The 27,174-nt window shown below is 49.5% G+C and overlaps 2 protein-coding genes across 3 annotated transcripts; both read left to right on the plus strand.

Moving 5' to 3' along the window:
• The first annotated feature begins 201 nt into the window (after window positions 1–201).
• TRIM17 (tripartite motif containing 17) lies at window positions 202–7,972 on the plus strand. The gene is given in 9 exon segments (XM_019729845.3): window positions 202–1,741; window positions 2,214–2,255; window positions 2,750–3,182; window positions 4,389–4,502; window positions 4,937–5,164; window positions 6,318–6,340; window positions 6,432–6,532; window positions 6,821–6,951; window positions 6,954–7,972. Coding segments are annotated over 7 exon segments (1,449 nt in total). The 5' UTR covers window positions 202–1,741; window positions 2,214–2,255; window positions 2,750–2,753; the 3' UTR covers window positions 7,377–7,972.
• A 587-nt stretch (window positions 7,973–8,559) lies between these two features.
• Window positions 8,560–17,128, plus strand: TRIM11 (tripartite motif containing 11). 2 transcript variants are annotated; one of them, XM_019729823.3, is made up of 6 exons: window positions 8,560–9,194; window positions 11,314–11,409; window positions 11,652–11,882; window positions 13,567–13,589; window positions 13,674–13,774; window positions 14,184–17,128. In XM_019729823.3, the coding sequence occupies exons 1-6, from the start codon at window positions 8,787–8,789 to the stop codon at window positions 14,729–14,731; spliced, it is 1,407 nt and encodes a 468-aa protein (XP_019585382.1). In that variant the 5' UTR covers window positions 8,560–8,786; the 3' UTR covers window positions 14,732–17,128. The 2 variants fall into 2 exon arrangements, with proteins under 2 accessions (XP_019585382.1, XP_019585379.1); XM_019729820.3 differs by having other exon boundaries at window positions 8,569–9,194; window positions 11,200–11,409; window positions 14,184–15,756.
• Window positions 17,129–27,174: the final 10,046 nt, after the last annotated feature.

Raw genomic sequence — 27,174 nt, forward strand, 5'->3', positions numbered from 1 at the left:
AACAGGACAAATGAAGTAAACACAGTGAAATGCTGATCTGGGCAATTTATATATGAGGCTCATTGTTCTCTTGTGTGTTTTCTTGACTTTTGTTTTAAAGTTTTTAAAATTCTGTGATTCTATTTTCTAAATTGAAAGAAACCCTCAGCCCAGAATCTCTTCATATGCAGAGACGGGGTCGGGGGCTTGGGTGGATTACAATTAGCAACCGGTGTTCCCTCTTTCAGCAGGTCGTCAGCCCCCATGCACTGCCCAAGCACACGCAGGGCTGGGCTCCTGGACTCTGTCCTAATGTTCTAAATAGGCGGTATCGCTCAAGAAACACACCCAGCCGGCTTGGGAGGAAAGCCAGTGGTCCGCACACGCGCGCACTGGAGCTGGCGAGCTTCTGTTTCTCCGCCTCCTGCGGTGGGCCGAGCTTCAGTTTCTTGTTCTGTTCACCCTCCAGGGGCTAGAACACGGGGTTCGCGCAACCAGTGGCCAGGGCTAGGTCAGGGCTGGGGGGCAGAGACCTAGCAAAACCACCTCTAGGTACCCGCAAGACCCCCGGGGACCCACCCTGCCCGGTGCCCTGCTAGTTCGGTGTCCGAACGCCTCCCCCTCCCCCACCCGGCGCTGCTGGAGCCTCCAAGGACCCGCGACGCAATTACCTACCCAACCGGGCGCCAGTCCCTGCTGCCTCTTTTGCTCTTATCTCCCACTCAATGCCCGGTCCTCCTTCCTCCCACCCCTCCACCCCACCCCACCCCCCGCTGCCCACAGACCCCTTTCTCCGGTTCCCAAAGATTCCCTCATCCCTCACACCAGGTGACCCATCCCCTGCCCCAAAACTCGCCTACATCCCCTCCCAGGACAAGGCTCCAGCCCCAGTCCTACCCCACTTCGCCCGACACTTCCACCTTGCACCCCTGCCAACTCTGCGCCCACCCCCTGTCCTTCAAGAGGCTCCGGCCCCATCCCCAGGCTGTTGCTATCTCCCCACAAAACCTGCCAGCCACCACCCCCACCCTGATAACGAACCCCCCTCCCCCAGTCCCTGTGACCTTCGGGCTCCTGCTGAAGCCACAAAGCCCTGCGTCCCTGAGCCCCCGCGGCCACTGCCCGCGACGGTCTCCGGGCGCAAACGCAGGCTTCCCGGGCCCTGCTTGAGCGCGTGGCTGGGAGCATCTCTCGTCGGTGAGTACCAGCCCCTCGAGGCGCTTCTGCCCTGAAGACTGGAGTTCCCGCTTTTAAGGTGGTTATCAGTAAGAAACAGATGGGTCATCTGCTTTAGCCTGAATTACACAGGAGCATCCCGGGACACGCCGCGGCCCGTTTACCGTCACTAACCCAGAGCCCTTGGAGGGCTTCCCGCCAACCCCCCTCCACCCTCCCACCCCCATCCCCCACCCCCCCACCCCCCATCCCCCACCCCGCCCCCAGCCTGAACCAGGCTGGTGCCCACCACACCTTCCCACGCTCAGCCGGTTTGGGGTGGGCAGCAGTGTGGCTTCTGGGCAGGCGGCCAACAGCAGAGGACCTGACTGACCCCAAGGGCTCTGCGCAGAGAGGCAGTTTTCACAAAGTGAAACCACAGTGTCTGCGGAATCAGAGTCATGGTTCCTGCTCTGGGTGATGGCAGGGACAGGAGGAGCCCCAATAGTGCTGTGGTTGAGAAATAATGTTCAGGTCCTCTCTAACTCACCCTGGTGACCACCTGTGAGGTGCATGGAGAGACTGTGACTCTGCAGTGCATAAGGCTGTGAGTATTCCATCACCAAAGTGTGTCTGTATGCATGTGTGTGTGTGCTTCTTTGTGTGTACATGTTTGTGTACATGTGTGGTTTATATGTATATGTGTGCATGGGTCCATGTGTTTGTGTGCCTGTATGTATGTGTGTTTGTGTATGTGTGTACACATGAATGTTCATGTGTCTTTTCTGCACTGCATCTTGTCAAAAAAACCAGGGCTGGACAGTAGTTAGAGCAGTAAAAACATTTTTTAGGGCTATGGCCAAGGAGCAGGGTGGGATGGGTGACAGGAAACATCCGGGTAGGGTGCTCTGGCTAAACCCATATAGTGGGATTCTTACTAAACTTGGACAACGCAGACGAACATGGAAGCCCAGGGCCTGTTTGGAAAGTTCCAGGAGCCTGAGCAGAGTTTGGTCAAGCAGAGAACTTTTGCCAATCCGATTTTTCCTCTTAAAGTCCCCCATTTCTTTGTTGCACAGGTGTTCTGTGAAAGAGAAACTGATTCTGACACTTGTTAACTGGTAAGAAAGACTTTATACATGGCTATTGAAATAGGGGAGGGACATAGGGTCATCTCCCAATGCAGCTGACACAGCGGGATGAATGGCCAAGAGCAGGGTAAGGGGGTCAGTGACAGAAAATCACTAGGAAGAGACATCTTCTTGCCAAACTGATCTAGCAGGATTCCTGCTCAACCAGTTGGGTCAAGACTGCACATTCATCACAGGTAGGTGGGGAATGAAGGGCTAGATCAGATCTTGGGTGGGGTGGGGCTCTAAACCAAGTAAGACCGGGCATGGCTAGGCAGAGATAGATGGCAGCTCAGGGGAGCCTGGCTGGGGTTTGGCTGGTGGAGAGGGTCTTTGTCAACTTTCTAGAGGCACTTGCGTCTCTTACTGAAGATAAGTCGGGTGCCCGAACAGGACCCCGTGTTCAGCGCTATCTGCAAGAGGATGCCTTGAGTGCCCCAAGCTTTGGGCAGAGGGTGTGGTGGGACACTCTGTTCCTTCCCCAGGACCATGGATGCCATGGAACTTGCCAGAAAGCTACAGGAGGAGGCCACATGCTCCATTTGCCTCGACTACTTCACTGACCCCGTGATGACCACCTGCGGCCACAACTTCTGGCACGAATGCATCCGGCTGACCTGGGAGAAGGCCAAAGGCAAGAAGGGCAGGAGGAAGCGCAAGGGCTCCTTCCCCTGCCCCGAGTGTGGCGAATTGTCCCCCCAGAGGAACCTGCAGCCCAACCACCTGCTGACTAAGGTGGCTGAGATGGCATGGCAACACCCTGGCCTCCAGAGCAGGGACCTGTGCAAGGTGCACCAGGAGCTGCTCAAACTCTTCTGCGAGGATGACCAGAGCCCCATCTGCGTGGTCTGCAGGGAGTCCCGGGAACACCGGCCCCACAGGGTGGTCCCTGTGGAGGAGGCCATGCAGGAGCACAAGGTGGACCTGGGCGGAGGTGGCAGGGGCCAAGGAAGCCCAAGTGCATGTGTGTCAAGGGGTATATCCATCAGGCAGGAGAATGAGTGCTGTAATAAACAGCCCCATACACAGGACCCCAAGGTGGAAGCATCTGCATGCTCCCATGACAAAGTAGGCATGTGGCTCGGCCAGCAGGGTGTCCCCTCCACTGTTATTGAAGAGCCCAGGCTGACGAAGTGGCCTCTACAGCCATCTGTGTGGGCAGGCCAGATGACCCTCTGTAGGGGAAGAAAAAGCCCTTTTCTTCCACCCACCTGAGGGTCTCTGGCTGGGGGCCCCTAAATTAAGTTGAGCAAAGATGGATCAAGAGAAAGGCAAACTGTTAACACATGTGGCCAGCACACACCATGGGGCAGAAACCACAGTGATGAGTAAAGGGTGGTCAGAACCTGGGCTTCCCTGGCATCTGAACGAGGCATTTGGAGAGAAGCAACAAAGGGAAAGGCGACAAGCTCCCAAGGGCTGCCAACTGGGAAAGTGCCTCAGTCCTTTCCAGCTGCTGTCACAAAACACCAGACTGGGCAGCTTATAAACAGCAGGAATTTCATGCGTACGATTATGGAGCCCAGAAGTCTGGGATCGGGATGCCAGCACAGTTGGGTGGGGGCTCCTTCCTGGTACAAAGACAATGACTTCTCACTGTCCTCATGTGGAGGCAGGGGCTGAGAGCTCTCTAGGGTCTCATAAGGGCACTAGCCCCATTCCTGAGGGCTCCATCCTCATGACCTTATCACCTCTCAGAGGCCCCACCTCTTATTTCATTACCTTCGGGGTTAGGATTTAACATGAATTTTTGGGGACATTCAGATCATAGCAGAAATTTTGGGGAAACTAATGGAACATAAGCGTTATCAGTACAGGTCCCTCTTGGTGCCCACTTTCCACCTCCACAGCCATAAACTTCCTTGGGAGGCAGACTCGTGGCAGCCCTCACTTCGCAGCAATTTATACTTCTGGTCACATAGCAGGAGCCCTGGAAAGCACCTTTCTACATTTGTTCTCATTTGCCTTCAGCTCAGAATAATCCTCCTGCCCACCAGGCACATTTTGGGATGGTCTTTCCAACCCCTTAGGGTGGGCTTTTTGTGGTGCATGCAGCTTCACATGGCCCCTCCCTACACTGGTGTGCAGGCCTCTGACCCCTATCCCGTGGTCTGTTGTCCGCAGCTGAAGCTAGAGGAGGATATGGGGCGCCTGCGGGAGGAGATGGCGAAGACCCAGAAGCTGCAGACCAGGGAGCAGCAGAACTTGGCCAAGTGGCAGATGCTGGGGCTGCGTGGAGCAGGCGCGAAGGCCTGGCCAGCCCCCAGGGCACGGCAGGGCGGGGCCTCAGGAACCTGTGGACCCTGGGGGTGGGAATGTCATGTGTGGATGAGAACACAGGACCCCAAAAAGGCGTGGGATTCCCTCCAGAAACGGGACTGAGAATGTGCATTCAGCCCAGATTGGCCACTTCAGAGACGCAGGGAGCGAGGCCATAAGGAGGCCTGGGTGCTGCCATTTGGGGCTCAGGGTGTCACTCCACAGTGACCGGCGACTCTGCATGGCCCCCGGCTCCGCCCCCCAACCGGTTGTACTAGCTTTCTGTGGGTCACCAGGGTCCAGGGAAACGTGCTAGAATCCCTGGAGAGGCCCCTCCAACCTGGTGGGCATGAGAGTGGACACTGTGACAGTCCCCGGGCCGTGGCTCACCTCCGGCCCCCACCCTGCATGAGAAGGTGGAGGACCGGAGAAGGCGCATCCTGGTGGAGTTTGAGAAGATGGATGTCCTCCTAGTAGAGGAGCAGCAGCGCCTCCTGCAGGCTCTGAGACAGGAGGAGGAGCTCACGGCCGCAAGGCTCCGGAAGAGCGCGGAAGCGCTGGGGCAACAGCGCCATGCCCTGGAGACGCTGCTGCTATGGCTGGAGGGCCGGAGCCAGCGAGGGCCGCTGCAGATGCTGCAGGTGTGGCTCCTGCTTACCTGGCTGAGCCGGCGGGCGAGAGCTCGGGTTCAGGTGTGGCCGACCAACAGGGAAGGCTCTGTCTCTGTCACCTCCGGCTGTGTGACAAATGCCACAGCCTGAGGGCTCAAACAACAGACTTTTACTGCCTCCCAGTCCTGGAGCCTGGAATCCGGGATCCAGGTGTGGGCAGGGCTGGTTCTCCTGAGGCTTCTCCCTTTGGTGTGTGGGTGGCTGTATCCTCCCTGTGTCCTCACATGGTCGTCCCTCTGTGTCCTGATCTCCTCTAAAGACACCAGTAACATTGGATTAATGACCTCTTTCACCTCTTAAAGGTCCCCTCTCCAAATACAGCCCCATCTGAGGTCCTGAAGGTTGGTTGGACATGTGGATTTGGGTGCCACAATCAGCCAGACGGGCTCTAGGCCTAGACAACTGTGTTCTGCATCCCCTTCCTAGCCTCGGGGCAGACCCAGGGGCAGCAGTCATCCATGTGATGATGTGGGGCAGGGACACATGGGCCAGGACAGGACCCTGTGACTTCACGGCAGGAGCAAGTCATGCGATCCCACCTGAGGGGGATGAAAGAGCAGCAGGCCTGCCAGGGATGGGCCTGCATGCCGAGGCCTGGGAAGGCTGACAAGTGGGTGACTGGCTTGTCCAGTGTGTGGAGTGATGGAACCTGTAGCATAAACTACATTTCACATTGCGAGCCATCATACACACGAGTGTTTATACAGCCATGTGCAGTCAGCCCCTTTTATGCCTGTTGTCCTGGCATCTTGGATTTTGTTCCCAGTAAGTGGCCTGATTTAGATGACAGACTATGCACGTGCCCCAACTGTTGGGGAATACTTCATCTTTTAGTAAAAAGCAGCCTGTTCACCACCCAGTAAACATTCCTAACCCGCGTAAGGCCCGCAGTGTGGAAGCCGCCTGGGAGCCCTGTGCCTTTCCACCTTGCATGTCCTGATTCATGTGCAGGGGAGAGCAGGAGGCCTGGGTGACCCAGATAGGGCTCCACTCTGGGGACAAGGCCATGGAAGCATTACAAAGCGTCCTTGCTTTGCAGACCAGAAATGTCCACACAGCGTGCTTGCGGAGGCCCCAGATTCCTAATGAGTCCTCGCCCATCTCCCTCCCTCTGTTTTTGCAGGATATGAAGGATCTCCTGAGCAGGTACATGGCCACCCCAGGTGGAGGCAGTGATGGGCACAGGGAGGGCTCCGCATGGGGCCAGAGGGGACAGTGACACCTGTGTCCACTGGAGGAAGAACAGTGTGAGTGTGCAGTATCCAGAGACCACACCCACCATGCTGAGGACGGTCTGCAGGGTCCCAGGGCAGATAGACGTACTCAAGACTTTCCAAGGTAAGTGGGGCCAGTTCTTTCGGCTGGAGCCACCACTGAGGGGCTTGACCTTCACTGGATATTCACACTATACACTTACCGACCGCTCCTGGGAGATGCTCAAATGGTCCCCAGCTCATCTCATTGGCACTATCAATATCAACAGCTGGGGTATGGCCTGTGCAGTGACCCAGGCTCACAGCTGGACTCAGCATAGGCAAAGCCGGGGTGGAGAGGTGGGGGTGGGGGGATGATCAGGGAGAATAGGGGTGATTCGGTCCCTGTCTCCTCGGCCGGGCCGGTTTGCAGAGGATGTGGTGCCTGACCCTGCCACAGCATACCCCTACCTCCTCCTGTACCAGAGCCACCAGAGGCACTACCTGAGCACCCCGCCAGATGGCACTCCCAGCAGCAAGGACAGGTTCCTGGCCTATCCCTGGGGGGGCGGGGGGGGGGACACCAGACCTTCTCCTCAGGACGGCACTATTGGGAGGTGGGCATGAACCTCATTGGTGATGCATTTTGGGCCCTGGGTGTGTGCAGGGACAACGTGAGCCGGAAGGACAGGGTCCCCAAGTCCCCCGAAAATGGATTCTGGGTGGTGCAGCTGTGTAAGGGGAAGAAGTATGTGCCCCTGGTGTCTTCCCCGACCCCCAGCACACTGACCGAGCCCCCCAGCCATATGGGCGTCTTCCTGGACTTTGAGGCGGGGGAGGTGTCCTTTTACAACATTAATAGTGAATCCCACCTGCACACCTACCCCCAGTCCACCTTCCCAGGCCCCCTGCAGCCCTTCTTCTGCCTTGGGGCCCCCAAATCCGGGCAGATGGTCATCTCAACAGTGACGCTCTGGGTGAAGGGGTAGGCATGCAGGTGGGGGAGACATGGGCACCCCTTTTTCTCCAAAAGGTGAGGTGCTCAGCACCACGACCGACCCTGATTTCCTCGGGTGGAGCAGTAGAGAACTATTGCTATATGGGGTGGGCTCACCAAGTCTAAATATAATCATAATTAAGAGTTATACGTGAATAGACTATATTCACAGGTGCTTCACAGAGGGAACCTGTACCAATCTCTATACATACCTATGGACCAGGCGAGAGTGCAGTATTTTTATTTAGTCATGTTCCCCTCCACCCACCCACCACTCACTGGTTCCTGCAGGGTCCAGGTTATTATAAATAAAGCTGTGGCCTCACGGGTCCACCTCTGTCATCAGCAATTCCACATTTGGGTCCTTTGCAGGGGAAACTTTTCAAGCTGAGCCCCTAAAAAACTCAGAGCTGCCCGCCCCCATGCCTTTCCACCCCCTTAAGTTGCATCTGCAGGGCGAAATTCAGAGAGTAAGCACTATACCCTGACCTGCCGCTCCTGGGAGATGGTCCGATGGCCCCCAGCTCATCTCATTGGCACTATCAATATCAACAGCTAGGGTACTGCCCAGTGCAGTGACCCAGGCTCACAGAGGGACTCAGCATAGGCGAAGCCGGGGGGGGGGGGGGGGGGGGGGGTGGTCAGGGAGAATGGGGGTGTTTTCATTCTCTCCCTACCCCACCCCCGCAGTTTCAGGCGCATTAACAGTCCTGTATCAGTCACTAGCACACCAGAATTCCAGTCAATGTACTCCTAACCCAACAAGATCAGAGTCCCCGCGGGTCGAACCTCTCATCCCATTCATTCTGATCGTGCCCGACCCGGGTTGCCTGCCCGGGGATGCACGGTGGGTGACTTGGGGATCCCCCAGTCCTCGCGGTGGCAGCACTGCGTGGGGAGCCCAGTGACCGTGCGGGGCGCCCTGCCGGCCGGGCCCCTGAACTCCATCCTTCCCAGGGCCCGAGGAAGACGCCGGGGCACGAGCCAAAAGCTAAGTGGAATGACAAGTGCTTGCCGGCGGCGGCGGCGGCGGCGGCGGCGGCGGAAGCGACGCAAGGTCAGCTAGCGTCTCGCCTCCAATTGTGTCCGGCCCGCGGGCCGCGTGACACCCGCAGCCAATCCCGGGCCAAAGTGGGTTGTTTCAAAAAAAAAAAAAAAAAAGTGCTTCCTGCTTCCGCCGTCCCCTCTTTCTGTCGGAAAGGAGCCACCGCGCCCTCTCGGAACATTGGACCTCTTGTCCACTGCGTCCCGTGACCCCGCAGCCTCCGCCCGCCCCCCCACCCCCGGAACCCTGCTCTTTGTGTTCCCAGAGGCCCCGCGCCTCCCGTTCCCGGGAGCCCCTGGCCCCCTCGCGCTCCCCAAACTTCCTGCGGCGGCAGGCCAGTGCCAGTTCCACCGCGCTATGGCCGCCCCCGACCTGTCCACGAACCTCCAGGAGGAGGCCACCTGCGCCATCTGCCTCGACTACTTCACGGACCCGGTGATGACCGACTGCGGCCACAACTTCTGCCGCGAGTGTATCCGGCGCTGTTGGGGCCAGCCCGAGGGCCCATACGCCTGCCCCGAGTGCCGCGAGTTGTCCCCGCAGCGAAACCTGAGGCCCAACCGACCGCTTGCTAAGATGGCCGAAATGGCGCGGCGCCTGCACCCGCCGTCGCCGGTCCCGCAGGGCGTGTGCGCCGCGCACCGGGAGCCGTTGGCCTCCTTCTGCACCGACGAGCTGCGCCTGCTGTGCGCGACCTGCGAGCGCTCCGGGGAACACTGGGCGCACCGTGTGCGCCCGCTGCAGGATGCAGCCGAGGACCTCAAGGTATATCGTGGTGTCACAGCAAGTCCGGGGGATGTTGGGATGCGGCCTGGCCCAAGTCTGGTCAGGGTGGGTAGGGCGCGCGGCCTGGCCTGGGGTTTTGGGAGCTCAGCCTGTCCTAGATTGGCACTTTCGCGGGGCTGGGGCATCGCTCACCAGTGCGGCGCCCGCCTGGGGACCTGGGAGAGAGAGCGTGCTCTTTGAGGCCGAGGTCCCGCTATGGAGGGTACTGTGACTGAACAGTGGCCAGGATGGAGCCCAGAACAAAAGTGGGAAGAGAACCTCAGAGGTGGCCTTCGCTTAGAGGTGGGACGGATGAGGACTGTCATCCCTGGTGAGAAGTGAGTTGTGGCTAAGGCCGGGTGGGGCCTCAGGCAGTGCTGAAGTCCTGGTGAGAAGGCTGGCAGGAACCTGCTGCAGAGCCCCACTCTGGGAACGATGGTGGACAGAGCCATTGCCCTGGGAGGCAGACATCAGGGCCCACCAGATTTTTCTTTCTGAGTGGAGTACTTCAAGCTACCACTGCCATCTGATAACGCCAGAGCTCAGCTGCACTTGGATCCCAGGCTAAGAAGCCTTGTTTTCCTGTTCCAGAAATGCATTTTCTTAAAACCCAAACTCATACCAGCACTTCTCCCCCTGCCGGGAGCCTCAGGGCAAGTACTCTGCTGGCCCACCTGGCCTGCTGCCTGTACAGGGTGTGTTCTGGAGACTCATCTTTCAAACTTTTTGACTAGCTTGCAATTGGCTTCATGGCCAGTAGCATGTGTCTGCTGAGGTTCCCCCAAGTACAGTTTTTAGCCAGCATTAGAGTCAATACTTGGTCAGTCAGTCACTATCATAGAATAAGCTTCTGGAACACCAGAATAAACCTATTCCCCAAACCATGTCAGTGGGCTTGTTTTGACATGGATTCTTGTGGTTTTCCTTCTCACTTTGAGGTATAACATGCATGCAGGAATGTCCACTCCACATACCAGTCTGGCAGGTTTGCACTCTCACCAAACATCCCAGTCAGGGTGCAGAAAGTGATCGTGAGAGCAGAGAGTGACCAGTAGCTCTCCAGAGGTCCCTTCTGGCTGACCTGATAAAGTCTCATGGGACAGCACTTAGCCCTTTCCTTTTGTAGGGAGAGGAAAACCTTCCCTCTTATTCTGTTAGGTTCTGTGCCTGAGGTTTGCAAATTAAAGTGACAAAAGACAGATTAACAGATGACATAATTTTATTAGTTTTTTTAAATTTTACATGGCACAACAACTTCACAGAAGTGAAAAACCCAAAGAAAGTGTTAGACTCAGGAACTTATATTCCATTTTAACGGAGATGATAAATTGTGGAGAAGTGACTAGATAGGAATGGGAGTTTGGGTTTCTAGGGCCAATAATTTGTGGAAAAGGAACTAGAAGCTATATGGGGGGGACTGCTGGAAGGTGGGCGTTGTTTTAGTAAGGTCTGTTTAGGCAGACTCCTCAGTGATGACACCTCATCTCTGGTGAGGAGTGTGCTCCCTTTCTGGTACCTGGAGGCCACCTTTCTCCCGGGAAATCCTTTTTCTTGCCTTTAGGCAGGAAGGAGGAGGGCAGAGGGCTCTTCTGCATCTCCTGTTTCTCTGTCATCCGTAGCACTAAATAATTCTGATGCTAAAGTGGTCTGTCTTAGGGTATCATGTTCTGATTTCCTTTACTGTACTGGTGCACACTTTGTCTTCTTGCTGGGGATGCCCCAGCAAACGTGGTAAACAGGGTTGAATTAAACAGTTGGGTGTTGCCTGAGATCAGACCCAAGGTGGCCATATCCGGTGCACATCCCTTGTTCCTGGGGCTGCTTCTGGTAAAGCTAAACAGTGGCAAGCTTAGAATAGGCACAGAAGAAAAAGGGGTGGGGAAGGTTGGCGGGAAATGAGGGGAGGCAGGAGAAGAGGCCAGGGGTCAGCTTGGGGGGTGGGAGGCTGTGCTGGGTAGAGGGTGTCTCCTGGCAGATTGAGTTTGCCCCGTCCTTTGTGTTCCAGACAGGGTTTCCCACGACTGGCGCCCGCCTACCAGGTGTAGGCTCGGCTGGGGCTGGGCAGCGGGAGCGGGGACAGAGCCGGGCGGGGTCACTGGCTGGCCTCGCCTCCCTGCAGGGCAAGCTGGAGAAGTCCCTGGAGCACCTGCAGAAGCAAATGGAAGACGCACTGCTGTTTCAGGCCCAGGCGGAGGAGACCTGCTCTCTGTGGCAGGCAGGTGGCTGGGCGCCGATGTCCAGGGGATGGGGGGAGGGAAGCACCAGAGCCCTCACCTTGGAACACCACCGTTCATACTCAGCTTCTCATAAGGCAGCACCCCTGCCCCAGACCCTGCACCCCCGGGGTGGGTTTGCATTGGAGACCCCAATGGTGGGTCTTGGGGTGCGGAGGCATGGCGTGGGGAGCCCTGGTGGTGGGTTTGGGGGATCCAGCTCTCCCTCTGCTGTGCCCCGCAGAAGATGGTAGAGAGCCAGCGGCAGAATGTACGAACGGAGTTTGAGCGGCTGCGCCGCCTACTGGCAGAAGAGGAGCAGCGGCTGCTGCAGAGGCTGGAGGAGGAGGAACTGGAGGTACTGCCCCCGCTGCGGGAGAGCGCTGCACGGCTGGGGCAGCAGAGTGCCCAGCTGGCCGAGCTCATTGCCGAGCTGGAGGGGCGCTGCCAGCTGCCAGCGCTGGGGTTGTTGCAGGTGAGCGAGCCTCGGGTGGGCACGCGGGGGTCTATCAGGATGGGATGTGGACGGGGAGCTGGAAAGGGGAGGAATCCCCGGGCGGAGCAGGCGGCCTGACTTCGGCCTCTCCTGGACCTCCCGTGTCCTAACTGAAACGCTGGGGGTAGAGGCTGAGACAGGTGTCACAGGTTTGACTGCTGGTCCCTGTAGATATGCCGTGGCCTGGGACGTTGGATGTAAATCCTGATCCCTGCCAAGAACTGCGGTTGTCACTGGCATCAGAACCCTGTTGGGGACTGGCCCTGCTGTGTGGTGGGTAGCATTCAGGATCCAGGGGCTGTGTTTAGAATAACTGCTGTCACTGCCCGGCCCTCTGAAGGTTCAAGCCACTGGGCTGAGAGGAAAGGCTAGCAGATCCATAGGAATCCAGTGTGGGCCCCATGCTGTCCGGAGAAACTGCCTGGCCCCTATCCCCAGGTCTTTGTGCCCCAGGCCAGAGTGAGGACACTGTATGTGCAGCCCTCCTGCTGAAAGTGATCCTTTGTGGAGCCTCAGAGCTGAGCATACCTTCAGGGACCACCAAGAGGCTCCTGGCTCTCCTGGGGTTTGAACTTGGTCCTTTGGCCTTTGTTGAGCCATGGAGTAGTTTTAAACCGGGGAAACAGAAAGAACCCAGGGCGAGTGTGGCATGGATTGCAGGTGGCAGAGGTGGCCATGGTCAGTAAAAGTGGGACTGGGGGGCCAGCCAGGAGGTGAGTAGCAATGAGTGGGGCTAGAGAAGGGGCAGGAGGGAGGTGGAGATTCTAGGAGAAGAGTCGACCCAGGAAGTGAGATAGGACCCATAGATCTGTATGAAATGCATTTCAGGGCCTCAGCTGAGGTGTCCCAGTAGGTAGGTGGTTTCGGCCAGCCTGGCTGCATTTCCACCAAGTAGTCACGTACTCCCCCATCTGTTGTCCATCTGCCCCTAGCCTTTCCCCACCTGCCCCCACTGTTCCCCACTGCCCCTCACATCCTCATGTATCCTGGCCCCTGGGTCCTCACCTCCCCATCTCCCCCAGCTCCCCTGACCTGTACTGGGTGGGATGGACCTGCTGTGTGGAGGGTAGGGGGCAGCAGCTATGAATTGCACCATGTTGACTGATGTGAGTGGGGAGGTCAGGTGGGTTTGCACATTCAGCCCACAGTGTTGGGCAGGAGACCTGCTACAGGGGCCATCCATGCTGGGGTCCTGACACCTGGGGTGGGACTGTGAAGACCTGAGGGAGGGCAGCCGGTGGAGGCCGGGCAGGATGCCTGGGGGTCAGAGGGAAGGTGGGAACAGGCGAGGCTGCAGGCACCAGATAGCTGGATGCCAGGAGCCAGGAGACAAGAAACACTGGGCAGGTGCAGGCCAGGCTCCCAGGACCCTGCCCTGCCTGCCTCCAGCACGCATGGGTGCTCTGGGTTCTGGGTGGGTGAGCCAGCAGCTGGACACCCCATGTCCTCCAAGCATGTGGAGGGACTGGGGCTGGGTCTGCAGGCCTGATTGCACCCCAAGCTTTTTAGTGTCCCTGTGTCTGAGCATGCTTGGGACGGCCCAGGGTCAGTTTCTGAGCCTGTGTGTGGGTGTGGGTATGTGTGCGGTTTTGAGAGACACGGGTGTGGGAGAGGGGGCCCAGGACCAGGTGACAGGTGCTGATGCCACATGTCTCTCCCACAGGATATCAGGGACACCCTGTGCAGGTAGGAGCCCGTCCTCTCCCCTGGGCAGGTGGCGTGGGTGTGGGTGGGCTTGCCCCTGGGGGTGACACCAGGCTGCCTCTCTAGGGTCCAGGACATGAAACTGCAGCCACCCAAAATGGTGCCCATGGAGATGAGGACGGTGTGCAGGGTCCCGGGTCTGGTGGAGGCCCTGCGGAGGTTTCGAGGTGGGTGCTGCGACTCATGGCGGGGGCGACCCCGCCAGCGGGCTCTGGTCTGCAGGAAGTGCCCATCCTGAGCTCCTGCTGGTGGCCAGGGCCTGTGGCTGTGGAGCTGGGAGGTGTCAGGACTGGTGGCTGAGGGAGGTCCAGGCTGGGCTGGAACACCGGGGATAGGAGGAATGGCCATAGAAAACACTTAGTTTCCTCCTGCCTCCTGAAGAATAATGAATGGCAGTGTGGACCACTTTTCAGAACATCCCGAGTTGCAATTGCAAGTGGTTAGGTGATCTTTTCAGGGGGGACGCGGCAGCGGGGGCAGATTAGCAGTCACTTTGGCCAGCTATGAGGCAGCCCGGGCAGGTTCCAGGTGTGCTGGCTGACGGGACCCCACAGGTGACCACTGCACTGTCTGCAGGGGACGTGACGCTGGATCCTGACACCGCCAACCCCGAGTTAGTCCTATCAGACGATAGGCGCAGTGTGCGGCGGGGCGACCTGCGGCAGGTTCTGCCTGACATCCCTGAGCGCTTCGACCCTGGGCCCTGCGTGCTGGGCCGGGAGCCCCTGATTTCCGGCCGACACTACTGGGAGGTGGAGGTGGGCGAGCGGGCCAGCTGGGCCCTGGGCGTCTGCAGGGAGAATGCCAACCGCAAGGAGAAGGGCGAGCTTTTCGCCGGCAACGGGTTCTGGATCCTGGTGTTCCTGGGGGGCTTCTACAACTCCTCCGAGCCCGCCTTCGCCCCCCTGCGGGACCCGCCTCGGCGCGTGGGCATCTTTCTGGACTATGAGGCTGGGCACCTGTCCTTCTACAGCGCCACTGACGGGTCGCTCCTGTATGCCTTCCCTGAGACGCCCTTCTCAGGGACACTGCGGGCCCTCTTCTCCCCGTTGTCCAGCAGCCCAACCCCCATGACCATCTGCCGGCCCAAGGGTGGCCCTGGGGATGGGCTGGCTCCCCAGTGAGCAAGCATCTCGCCCCCATCCTGCCTTTAGGTCTTTGAGGGTGTACTGAGCCACGGAAGGGGCTCCCAGTGTCGCTGTGTGTGTGTAGTAAATCCCTCTCCCCATCACTCCTGGGAAGTCATGTACGAGTGTGTGTGGAACCAGCGAGGTCCTCCCCTGGGGGACCTTTCACAGCCGTTGGGTGTCGATACCCCATTACCAGTGCATTGCTCACAGCCCTCTGCAGAGCCTGAGCCTGGAGCCCCTGCAGCTCTACTTCCAGGAGCCCCCGATGACTCTGGGGCTGCACCCCAAGAGAGCTGCTGTTCTGTGAGGCTGCTGGCAGGGAGGAGAGCCCACCAGCCTGTCTTGGGGTCTGGTCCTAGTAAATGGGGGCTGGGTGTGGTTGCCTCATTAGTTAGGGTACAGCAGTCCTCAGGAGGAGTGATGTGGGAAAGACCAGAGGAAGGGTACTGGGAGCGAAAGGTGCTGAATGAGGGGGCCGAGTAACTGGACACAGGCCCTCAAGTCCCACAGCGCAGGCCATTTGCAGCTTCTGCAGAATGTTTCTTCCCACCTGGGAGGTGTGCACTGGCTCTGTGGCTCCTGAATGATGCTCTGGTCCTGCCTGGGGGAGGCGTGAGACCTCGGAGAGCCCCCCCCCCCCTTGGCAGAATCCAGGATTCATTTTTTTGCTCAAGTTTTGGTGCTTCACTAGAAGTCGTGGGGCAGCATCTGCACCCCGAGATTTCTTCTGTTGTAAGGTCTGTTCTCACAGTAAATAAACTAACTTGTATATAATCCTGCTGTCTTGAGTGGGGTGTGGGGAAACCCACTGCCACTCCCAGCAGTCGGTGCCACAGCCCAAGCCCTCCTGTGCTGGGGAATTCCCCTGCCCCTGAACCTGGCAAACACTTGTAGGTTCCACAGTATTCAGGAGCTAAGTACGTTATGTGAATATATTCACTTGTTCTCCCATTGTTAGACTTTTTATTTCATGTATGTACCACTTTTTGAGTATTTTCAGTAACATTTCCTTCAAATGATGTACACATCAGTTTTTGTCAGTCAGACCTGGACTCGGGGCTTTTTTCCGGATGGAGAAGTGTTCCCTTCTTTTCCCAGGCAACTGCCCACTGTTTCACTTCCTGTTGAGAATCTGAGGATACTGGTTCATTCCTGCCTGGAGCAAGATTTGGATTTCCGGGATAACCACCAGAACCCAGGTGGAGGGACATCTCGAGGTGAAAGCTCTTGATGAGCACATGGCCACACCCAGAACAGCAGGGCAGATGCCTCAGTCGCAGCTCTGGAGCAAAGCTGGATACCAGTGTGAGGGAGGAAAACGTTCCCTCTACCTTCTGAGTCCTTGGCTGGATCCCTGTAATAAAAGGTTAACCAGAAAAACAAGTTCATGAACATGGACACCTTATGTGCGCATGGAAGATACCCAGGGAAATGGGATTAACTCAAGCAGCGACTCAGAATTCTGACTTCCACGGCCTCTGCGACGTGGAACAAGTTTGTGGAGAAATGATAGGCCAAAGAAAGCCGTTCAGGCCGGAACTTGAAAGGCAGCACCCACTGGCAGGTAAACAAGGGTAGAAAAGCTGGGTAGGAGGGTTATGTACCTTCAGCCAACTCCACACTGAGGGTGTCTAACGTCCCCAGCCACTGACTCAGTCCTTCCCAGGGGAGGGCAGGGGACTCGAGTATCTGCCGCCTTCAGCCCAAATGATCCTATTGCCAAAGTGGAGTGTTTGGGGGTGGAAAGTTCCGCTATCCTTCACCTTGTAACTAGAAATGGGCTTAGGTAACATGTCCACAGCACACCGTGAATGTACTTTTCACATGTTTCTACCTGCTGAGCCAGAGAACACATGGTAGCCCCACACTTCTAGGTGCAAGAGACCACAGTGAACACATGATCCTGCCCAGGTAGTTAACAATATAACAACTTAACACAGGTGTGTCAGCTCAAATAGTAGGCTTCTGCTACACTACCTACTGGTGGGTGTCTCCTACAAAGCAGTGGGTGAGTCCCACGGTAATGCCAAGGTACACCCAGGCAGCCCCTTCAGGAGCAGCTGATGAGTGTCTTGGAGAAAAGAAAGCTGGATGGACATAGAGCCAGGTGTGAGGATGTGGTCAGGCAAACCAGGCTTCCAAAAATCACTCTCCATGGAGCCTTCTTAAAATGCACAGAAACTGCCCCCAGGTGGCACAGCCGCCCAGGGGAGAGGGAGGAAAGCAAGTGAAAAACTTAAGTGAGCATTCTGGATGTGGCCAGTGCTATGAAGGAAACGCCAGACTGGCTTAGGGGAGAACTCCGATGTGTGTGGCTATTCTAATCCTTGCGGCATAGTACATGTGGTTTAAAGAAAATAAAAAAATAAAGACAGCCCTACTGGGCCTGGGTGGGTGTCTCCGACGTCCCTTTTCCTTTCCCTCCAACCCTCTCCCAGGTATGTCATGTTACCCACAAGGTTATGCAAAAGACAGGGTCTTGCTTGTTTTTTCCCCATTTCTCACGTCTTACTGGCTAATCTAACAGCAAGTCTGTGCATCCGCCCTGAACCAGCAGGAGAGGGGTAGGGCTGCCCCAACCGAGCTGGATTTTAAATGACTTCACCGTCCGCTTTTCATGCCCCCACTTTACTCATGGGAAACGGAAAATTCAGTGATTTAGGTAAACTCCCAGTCCAGACGCGTTGGAATCATGCCTGTCCCCGGTTCTGACGGGACCGCTTAGATCCTGCAGCGAGTCCTGTACACGGAATCCCCAGTGTCCGTAGTCCCGGAGGCCTACGCCCCAGCTGGGCCTTTTGGGGGGCGCTGCGGTGTTCCGCACCCGCTGCACGCGGACGCCTGGAGCTACGAGGTCTTAGTGGAGGACCACCCCGTCCACCTGCACTGCGTGCGACCACCCGCGTCGCGTCTCCCCTCCGCGACGCCCGCGTACATCCCGCGACCCTCCATCATCTCCATATCCCGCTCATCCCGCGCCTGCTCTGCGGTCCCCTGAAGCCCCCGTACCCTGCCTAAACCCGCGCCCCTCCACGTCCAGGCCCAATTACCTCCGTGCCCCACCTTCTGTGCTCCCTTCCCCCGTCCTTCCGTGCACCCCGTTCACCCCATACCCTCGGTACTCCTGTCCCCAACGTCTTGCGCCCCTCTGAGGCCAACCCTCACGCTCGCCCCTCCCCCACGCCACGTCCCCGCCCCCAGCAACCCCCTCCTACCTCTATCTGCGCCCTGCCTCACCCTCCTGGGCACCGGTATATCCCTGGCGAAGGCACCTGTGAGCCCACAGGGGACCCCTCTGCTCTGGTCCTGCACCGGATGCCCACCCTGGACCTGCCCTGCCCAGACTTTCCTCTCCCCATCACTGTTATTTTTTGTAACAACTTTATTGTGATATAATTTTCTCATAAAGTACAGCTGTTTCAAGAGCACAATTCAGTGATTTTTTTTTTTTTGATTTTTTTTTACTACTAAATCCACCAACATCACAATCCAAGTTTAGAACATTTTCTGGTGTTCTTACTGATTTTCAAATGTTAAGCCAAGTTGACATTCCTGGGATAGATCCCATTTGATCCATTTAGTATGTTGCTAGATTCCGTTGGTTCAGATTTTGTTCAGGATTTTCACATCCATACTTCGGGGGATGTCACTCTGGTTTTCGCATGAGGTCTTCGTTTTCTTCTCCACTGTTTTCTGACATGTTTGTGAAGGATTGCAGTTTTTCCTCCACCGTTTTGTGGAATTCTCCACTGAAGACACTGATTCCATGCTTTTCTTTATGAAAAGATTTTCAAATACTATTTCAATTTCTTTAATTACTATGGGTATGTTTAAGTTTTCCATTTCTTATGTAATTTTTGTCATTCCAGGAATTTGCCTATTTCATTTAAGTTGTCTAATTTTCTGGCATAAAATTCAAAGTATTTCCTCACCATCCTTTTAATTATTAAAAGGTTGGTAGTGATGTCGCCTCTTTCATTTGTAATCCTGGTAATCTGTGCCTTTCGGGTTTTTTTTCTTGGTCAGTAAAACTAACATTTTGTCAAATTTACCATATTTGCCATGTATAATGTGCACTTTTTTGCCCAAATTTGTGAGGGAAAAATAAGGATGCACATTATACATGGGTAGTACTAATTCCATATCTATATAAATGTTTTTAATTCTTTTATTTATGCTTATGAGTTAAAAGTGTAACTCTAGAAATCAATAACGATATCCGTATGCAAAACAAGACCCTGGAATATGATCATCGGTTTTGTTGAACTTATGACGAACTTGCAACAATGAAGAGTTCTTGCGCCTCTATGATGCATAAATATCTTTAATTTGTTACCAGTACATAAAATTTCTTGTACCTTGTATATGTTATTGTGTTTTGTAATTATTTGTTATATAAAATTTCTTGTACCATAATATTTTAAAAAATAAATGCTAAAATTCCTTTACAATATAAAAAACAAGTACATAAATATAAACAAATAAAAATTTGAATTGAAAAATTAAAACAAAATATTTTTTCCCTGAAAGTTTGGGCCAGAAATGTGGGTGTGCATTATACATGGGAGTGCATTATACACAGCAAAATACGGTATTATGACCTTTTCAAAAATTTTTTTTTAAATTTCATTTGACATTTTCTTTTTTTTTTTAATTTCAATAATTTCCACCCTCATCTTTATTATATCCTTCTTTTTGCTTGTTTTGGGTTCATGTTGCTCTTTCTTTTCTATTTTTCTTAAAGTTGAAGCTTAGGTTATTGATTTCAGATCTTCCTTCTGTACTAACATATGTATTTGCAGCTTTAAATCTTCCTATTACTTTTTTTTTCTTCATTGCATTTCTTTTTTTTCCCTTTTTTTAGTTTCAGGTGTACAAAACAATGCAATAGTTAGACATTTCTCCCCTCACAAAGTGATAACCCCCTCCCCCAACCTATTGCCCCTCTGACATCCTATATATCTATTACAATTCCATTGACTGTATTCCCTATGCTATACTCCATATCCTGTGACTATATATATAAAATTACAGTTGACATACAATATTATTCAACTTCAGCTTCAGGTGTACAGTACAGTGGTCAAGCCACTACTCTGTCCATGAAGTGGTCTCCCTAATAAGACATGTTCCCATCTGACACCCTACAAAATCTTTATGACATTATTGATTATATTCCAAACTCTCTTTCATATCCCCATGGCAATATTGTACATAGTTACCAATTTATGCTGTCTAATCCCTTCCCCTTCTTCCTCATCCCCACCACCCTCCCTTCTAGCAACCATCAATTTTTCCTCTATATCTCTCATATTATTTCTGTTTACTTTGCTCATTTATTCACATCTTTAGATTCCACATATAAGTGAGATCATATGGTATTTGTCTTTCTCCAACTGACTTATTTCACTTAACATAATGTTCTCTAGGTCCATCCATATCATTGCAAATGGTAAGATTTCATTCTTTATAGCCGAGTAATACTCCATTGTATAAATGTAACACAGTTTCTTAATCCAGTCATCTACCGATGAGCATTTCGGTTGTTTCCAAGTTTTGGCGATTGTAAATAGTGCTGCAATAAACATACGGGTGCATATATTTTTTCGAATTAGCGTCTTGGATTCCTCTGGATAGATTCCTAAGAGTGGAATTGCTGGGTCATAAGGTAGTTCCAGTTCCAGTTTTTTGAGATACCTCCATACAGATTTCCATAGTGGTTGCACCAATCTGCAATCCCGCCAACAGTGCACCAGGGTTCCCTTTTCTCCACAACCTCACCAGCACTTACTGTTTGTTGATTTATTAATGACAGCCATTTTGACTGAGGTGAGGTGGTATCTCATTGTGGTTTTTATTTGCATTTCTCTAATGATTAGTGAGATTGAGCATTTTTTCATGTCTGTTGGCCATCTGAATCTCCTCTTTAGAGAAATGTCTTCATTTCCTCTGCCCATTTTTTAATTGGGTTGCTTGGTTTTTTTTGGTGTTGAGCTGAATGAGTGTTTTATAAATTTTGGATATTAACCCCTTATCAGATATATCATTGACAATTATCTTCTCCCATTCAGTAGGCTGCCTTTTTGTTTTATTGATGGTTTCCTTTGCTGTGAAAACAACTTTTAAGTTTGATGTAATCCTATGTGTTTATTTTTTCTTTTCCCTTGCCCAAGGGGATAGATCAGTAAAAATATTACTCAGAGTAATGTCTGCAAAGTTACTTCCTGTATTTTCTTCTTTGAGTATTATGGTTTTGGGTCTTACATTTAAGTCTTTAATCCATTTTGAATTTGTTCTCATGTATAGCATAAGGAGGTGATCCAGTTTCTTTTTTTGTTTTTCTTTGCATGCATCAGTTCAGTATTCCCAGTACCATTTATTAAATAGACTGTCTTTACCCCAATGTAAATTCTTGCTTCCATTGTCATAGATTAAATGACCATATAAGAATGGATTTAGTTCTGGGCTCTCTACTCTGTTCCATTGATCTATGTATCTGTTTTTATGCCAGTACCATACTGTTTTGATTATTATAGACTTGTAGTATGATTTGATGTTGGGTAGCATGATACCTCCCACTTTGTTCTTATTTCTCAAGATTGCCATGGCTATTTGGGGTCTTTTACGGTTCCATATAAATTTTAGGATTATATTTTCTATTTCTGAGAAAAATGTCATTGGTAGTTTGATAGGAATTTCATTGAATATATATATATATACATACATATACATATACATATACATATACATATACATATACATATATATATATATATATATATATATATATATATATATAGCCTTAGGTAGTATTAACATTTTAACTATACTAATTTTTCCTATCCATGAACATGGTATGTGTTTCCATTTATTTGTATGTTCTTTGATTTCTCTCTTCAGTGTCTTATAATTTTATGAGTACAGGTCTTTTACTTCTTTGGTTAAATTTATTCCAAGGTATTTTATTGTTTTTGAAGCAATTGTAAATGGGATTGATTTCTTGATTTCTCCTTCTCATAGTTTATTATTGGTGTATACAAATGCAACTGATTTCTGAATATTAATTTTGTATCCTGCTATTTTACTAAATTCGTTTGTCAGTTCTAATAGTTTTCTGGTGGAGTCTTTGGGGTTCTTTATATATAGTATCATGTCATCTGCATATAAAGACAATTTTACTTCCTCCTTTCCAATTTGGATGCCTTTTATTTCTTTTTCTTGTCTGATTGCTATGGCTAGCACTTCCAGAACTATGTTGCATAGAAGTAGTGAAAGTGGGCAGCCTTGTCTTATTCCTGATCTTAAGGGGAAATTTTAGCCTTTCCCTGTTGAGTAAGATGTTAGCTGTGGGTTTATCATATATGGCCTTTATTATGTTGAGATATGATCCTTCTATTCCCACTTTGCTAAGAGTTTTTATCATAAATGGCTGCTGGATTTTGTCAAATGCTTTTTCTGCATCTATTGATATGATCATATGATTTTTATTTTTCATTTTGTTAATGTGGTGTATCACGTTAATTGATTTGTGTATATTGAACAAACCTTGCATACCAGGAATGAATCCCACTTGATCGTAGTGTATGATATTTTTAATGTGTTGCTGAATCCGGTTTTATGTATTTTGTTCAGGATTTTTGCATCTATGTTCATTAGGGATTTCAGCCTGTAGTTTTCTTTTTGTGTCATGCCTTTGTCTGGTTTGGGAGTAGAGTAATAGTGGTCTCATAAAATGTGTTTGGGAGTCTTCCCTCTTTCTGGATATTTTTGGAATAGTTTGAGGAGAATAGGTGTTAATTCTTTTTTGAATGTTTTATAAAACTCACCTGTGAAGCCATCCAGTCCAGGGCTTTTGCTTTTTGGGAGCTTGTTGATTACTGATTCAATTTCTTTGGTAGTAATCGGTCTGTTCAGAGCTTCTGTTTCTTCTTGATTCAGTCTTGGAAGATTGTATGCCTCTAGAAATGTATCCGTTTCTTCCAGATTGTCTAATTTGTTGGCATATAGTTGCTCATAGTATTTTCTTAAAATTTTCTGTATTTCTGTGGTATCTGTTGTCACTTCTCTTTCATTTCTGATTTTATTAATTTGGGTCTTCTCTCTCTTTTTCTTGATGAGTCTGACTAAGGGTTTGTCAATTTCATTTATCTTTTTTTAAAAAAAAACCCAGCTCTTGGTTTCATTGATCTTTTGTACTTGGTTTTTTTTTTTGTTTTGTTTTGTTTTGTTGTCTCTAGTTCATTTATTTCTTCTCAGATCTTTATTATTTCCTTTCTTGTATTCCCTTTGGGCTTGTTTTGCTGTTCTTTTTCCAGTTCCCTTAAGTGTAAAGATAGGCTGTTGATTTGAGATGTTTCTTGTTTCTTGAGATAGGCCTGCATTACTATGAATTTCCCTCTTAGGACTACTTTCTCTGCATCCCATAGATTTTGGGTAGTTGTGTTTTCATTTTCATTTGTCTCAAGGTACTTTTGATTTCTTCCTTGATCTCATTATTGACCCTCTCGCTATTTAGTAACATGTTATTCAGCCTCCATGTATTTGTATGTTTTCCGGATTTCTTCTTATAATTGATTTCTAGTTTCATAGCATTGTGGTCAGAGAAGACACTTGATATGCTTTCAATCTTCTTAAATTCATTGAGACTTGTTTTGTGACCTAGCATGTGGTCTATCTTGGAAAATGTTCCATGTGCACTTGAGAAGAATGTATATTATGCCGCTTTGGGGTGAAATGCTCTAAAAATATTGGTTAAATCAAACTGGTCTAAAGCATCAATGAAGACCACCGTCTCTGTGTTGATTTTCTGTCTAGAGGATCTGTCCATTGGTGACAACGGGGTGTTGAAGACCCCTACTATGATAGTGCCACTGTTGATCTTTGACTTTATGTCAGTCATGAACTGTTTTATATATTTAGGAGCGCCTATGTTGGGTGCATCGATGTTTAATAGGGTTATGCACTCTTGTTGGATCAATCCCTTTATAATTATGTAGTGCCCTTCTTTGTCTTTTATTATAGCCTTCATTTTAAAGTCTATTTTGTCCAAAATAAGTATTGCTACCCCAGCTTTTTCCTCATTTCCATTTGCATGAAATATCTTATTCCATCCCTTTACTTTCAGTCTGTGTATATCTTTTGATCTGAGATGAGTCTTTTGTAAACAGCATATACATGGGTTCTCTTCTTATCCATTCAGCCACTCTATGTCTTTTGATTGGAGCGTTTAGCCCATTCACACTTAAAGTGATTATTGATAGGTACATATTTATTGCCATTTTGTTATTCGTATTTCTGGTTTTCCTTTGTTAGTTTATTTTCCCCTTTCTTCTATTTAGAAAAGTCTTTTTAACATTTCCTGAAATGCTGGTTTGGTGGTAATGAATTCCTTTAGCTTATTCTTTTCTGAGAAGCTCTTTGTCTGTCCTTCAATTTTAAGTGATAGCCTTGCTGGGTAGAGCTATCTTGGTTGTAGTCCTTTGTTTTTCATTAGTTTGAATATTTCCTGCCACTCCCTTCTGGCCTGCAGAGTTTCTGTAGAAAAGTCAGTTGATAGTCTTATAGGAGTTCTCTTGTATGTAAGCCACTGTCTTTCTCTTGCTGCTTTTAGCACATTGTTTGTGGGAAACGAGTAAACTCGTCATATCGCCTCTAGTTGGAATGGGCAAAAATTTTGCAAAGTAAATAAAGAGACCTCTTTTTAAACTAAAACACTGAAAGTTTCATAGAAAAATATCAAATAGATCGAAAGATATGAATATTTTACGGAAAGTCTAATTTTGGCGAGAAAATGTCAAAAAAGCCCCGCGTTACGACGCGATTTGGCGGGAAAATGCCCGCTTACAAAGTGTTAGCATTCTCTCTTTGTCTTTAACCTTTGCCATTTTAATTATAATGTGTTTTGGTGTGGGCCTGTTTGGTTTCATCTTGTTTGGAACTCTCTGCACTTCCTGGGCTTGTATGTCGATTTCCTTCACCAGGGTGAGGAAGTTTTTGGTGATTATTTCTTCAAATATTCTCGATCCCTAGTTCCTTCTCTTCTCCTTCCGGTATTCCTATGATGAGAATGTTGTTGTGCTTGATGTTGTCCCACAGGTCTCTTAAACTATTTTCATTGTTTTTTGTTCTTTTTTCTTTTTGTTGTTCCAATTATGTGATATCTGCTATCTTGTCTTCTAAATCGCTGATCCGATCCTCTGCTTCATCTAATCTATTTGTGATTCCTTTGAGTGTGTTCTTCATTTCAGTTATTGTAGTCTTTAGTTCTAATTGGTTGTTTTTTGTGATTTTTCTATCCTTCTTTATCTCCTCCCTAAGTTCCTTGAACATTCTTATCATCAGTGTTCTAAACTCTGTCTCTGATAGGTTGGATGTCTCCATTTCATTTAGTTCCATTTCTAGAGGTTTCTTCTGATCTTTAATTTGGGACATGTTTCTATTGCTTTTGATATTCTGTTTTCATTTTCATTTAGCTCAAACACTTTGGAATTTTCTTTGTGATTTCCCTTTCAACACTTGGGTTATTTAGAAGTATGATGCTTAATTTCCAAATATTTGTGGTTTTCCCAAATTTCCTTCTATTGTTGACTTATGATGAAACTCCACTAGGTCAGAATATATACTTAGTATGATGTTAGTTATTTTATAACCCAGCATGTTGCCCATCCTGGGGAATGGTCCATGTGCACTTGACAAGAATGTGTGTTGTGCTGCTGTTCAGTGGAATGTTTATTGTATCAATGATTGAACCCATGACATTTTAATTTATGGAGGTGACACCATTGAAAGAATAATTTATTATTTATATTTCTAAAGAGAAGGAAGCATTCCTGTGGATTTGTGTTACTGCCTGGTGTCAACTCCTTTCTCCAGAATAGCTCCATCTCTCACTCTTTTCTCTGTGCTATTATTGTTATATATGTTAAGACTTTTTATATTATAATCACAACAATACAATTTTATAATTATTGTTTTATGTGGTTGCCTTTTAAATCAGTTAAGAGAAAATTTTATTAACACTGTCTTTTATATCTACCTATGTAATTATCTTTACCATGCTCTTTATTTTTTCATGTAGATTTTTCATCTGGTTTCCATTTCTTTCAGTCTGAAAAATGTCCTTCAGTATTTCTTTAAGGAAAGTTTGCTAGAAAAAATTTTTATCAGTTTTTATATATATGGAAATATCATTATTTCATCTTTATTATTGAAAGATACTTTTGCTAGTTATAAAATTCTTAGCCAGTTTTCTTTTCTTTTAGCTCTTTAAGTTTGTTATACCAATGTCTTCTGCCCTGTACTGTTTTTGATGAGAAGTTAGCTGTTAGTCTTATTGAGGTTCACTTGTGTGTGATAAGTTATTTTTCTCTTGCTGCTTTCAATATTTTTTTTGTTTTTGACTTTCATTAGATTGACAATGTGTCTAGGTATGGATCTCTTTGTGTACATCCTTTTGGAGTTCATTGAGTTTATTGGATGTTTATGTTAGTGTCTTTCATAAAGTTTGGGGAACTTTTCTCCATTACTTCTTCAAATATTTGTGAACTTTTTCACTTTCTAGGACTCCTATTTACACATACTGGAGATGCCAAAAAAATGTTTACAAGAGGACAATTTGGTCAATGTTGCTCAAGCAGTAGTTCGCTGTAATCAGAAGTGTCTGGACACTGATGGTAACCACTTTGAGCACCTCTTGTAATTGCAGAAGTCAAACGTGAATTGTATTCATCTTTTCTTATTGGTACATATTGAGTATTACAATTTTAATACAGTTTTCCTTTCTTTAAATATGTATACATTTTTGGCACCCTGTCTTGATTGGTATATTTGTTGCTGTCTCGCAGTTCTCTGATGTTTTTTTCACAGTTCTTCATTTTTTTCCCTCAGATTGGATCAGCTGTATTGATACATCTTCAAGCTCACTAATTCTATCTTTTGCTAGCTCATGTCTGCTATTGAGCCCTCTTTATGAATTTATTTACTTCAGTTTTTGTAGTTTCCACCTCCAGAATTTTTTTCCTTTTTGTTTATAATTTCTATCTCTTAGTAATATTCTCCATTTGATGGATCATTGTCATCATTCTTTATTTAAATTCTTTTTATTTTTTGTATTAAGGTGACTATTGATTTTTTTAAAATAGGGGTAAATGCATATAACATAAATTGTCCCATCATAACATTTTTAAATGTACAGCACTGTAGTGTTAACAATATGCATGATGTTTTTCAACAGCACCAAGGACATTTTCATCTGCCATGCTGAAACTCTATGCACATTGGAAAACAACACCCCTTCTCTGCCTTCCCACCGCTGGCAACAACCATTCTACTTTCTGTTTCTACATTTGACTATTTTAGATACTGCATGGAAGTGGATTCATGCATTTTTTGTCTTTTTGTGACTGGGTTATTTCACTTAGCATAATGCCCTCAAGTTT

Source organism: Rhinolophus sinicus, chromosome 5, assembly GCF_057876585.1.
Source record: "Rhinolophus sinicus isolate RSI-liver-muscle chromosome 5, RSI-T2T, whole genome shotgun sequence".
Classification (NCBI taxonomy): Eukaryota; Metazoa; Chordata; class Mammalia; order Chiroptera; family Rhinolophidae; genus Rhinolophus; species Rhinolophus sinicus.

What these genes read in the sequence shown, in the direction of transcription:
- TRIM11 (XM_019729820.3), top strand. Translation starts at nt 8,787, where the DNA reads ATGGCCGCCCCCGACCTGTCCACGAACCTCCAGGAGGAGGCCACCTGC. An exon ending in ATGCAGCCGAGGACCTCAAG is followed by an intron (nt 9,195 to 11,199) that starts GTATATCGTGGT and finishes TTTGTGTTCCAG; the next exon opens with ACAGGGTTTCCCACGACTGG. An exon ending in GGCCCTGCGGAGGTTTCGAG is followed by an intron (nt 13,775 to 14,183) that starts GTGGGTGCTGCG and finishes CACTGTCTGCAG; the next exon opens with GGGACGTGACGCTGGATCCT.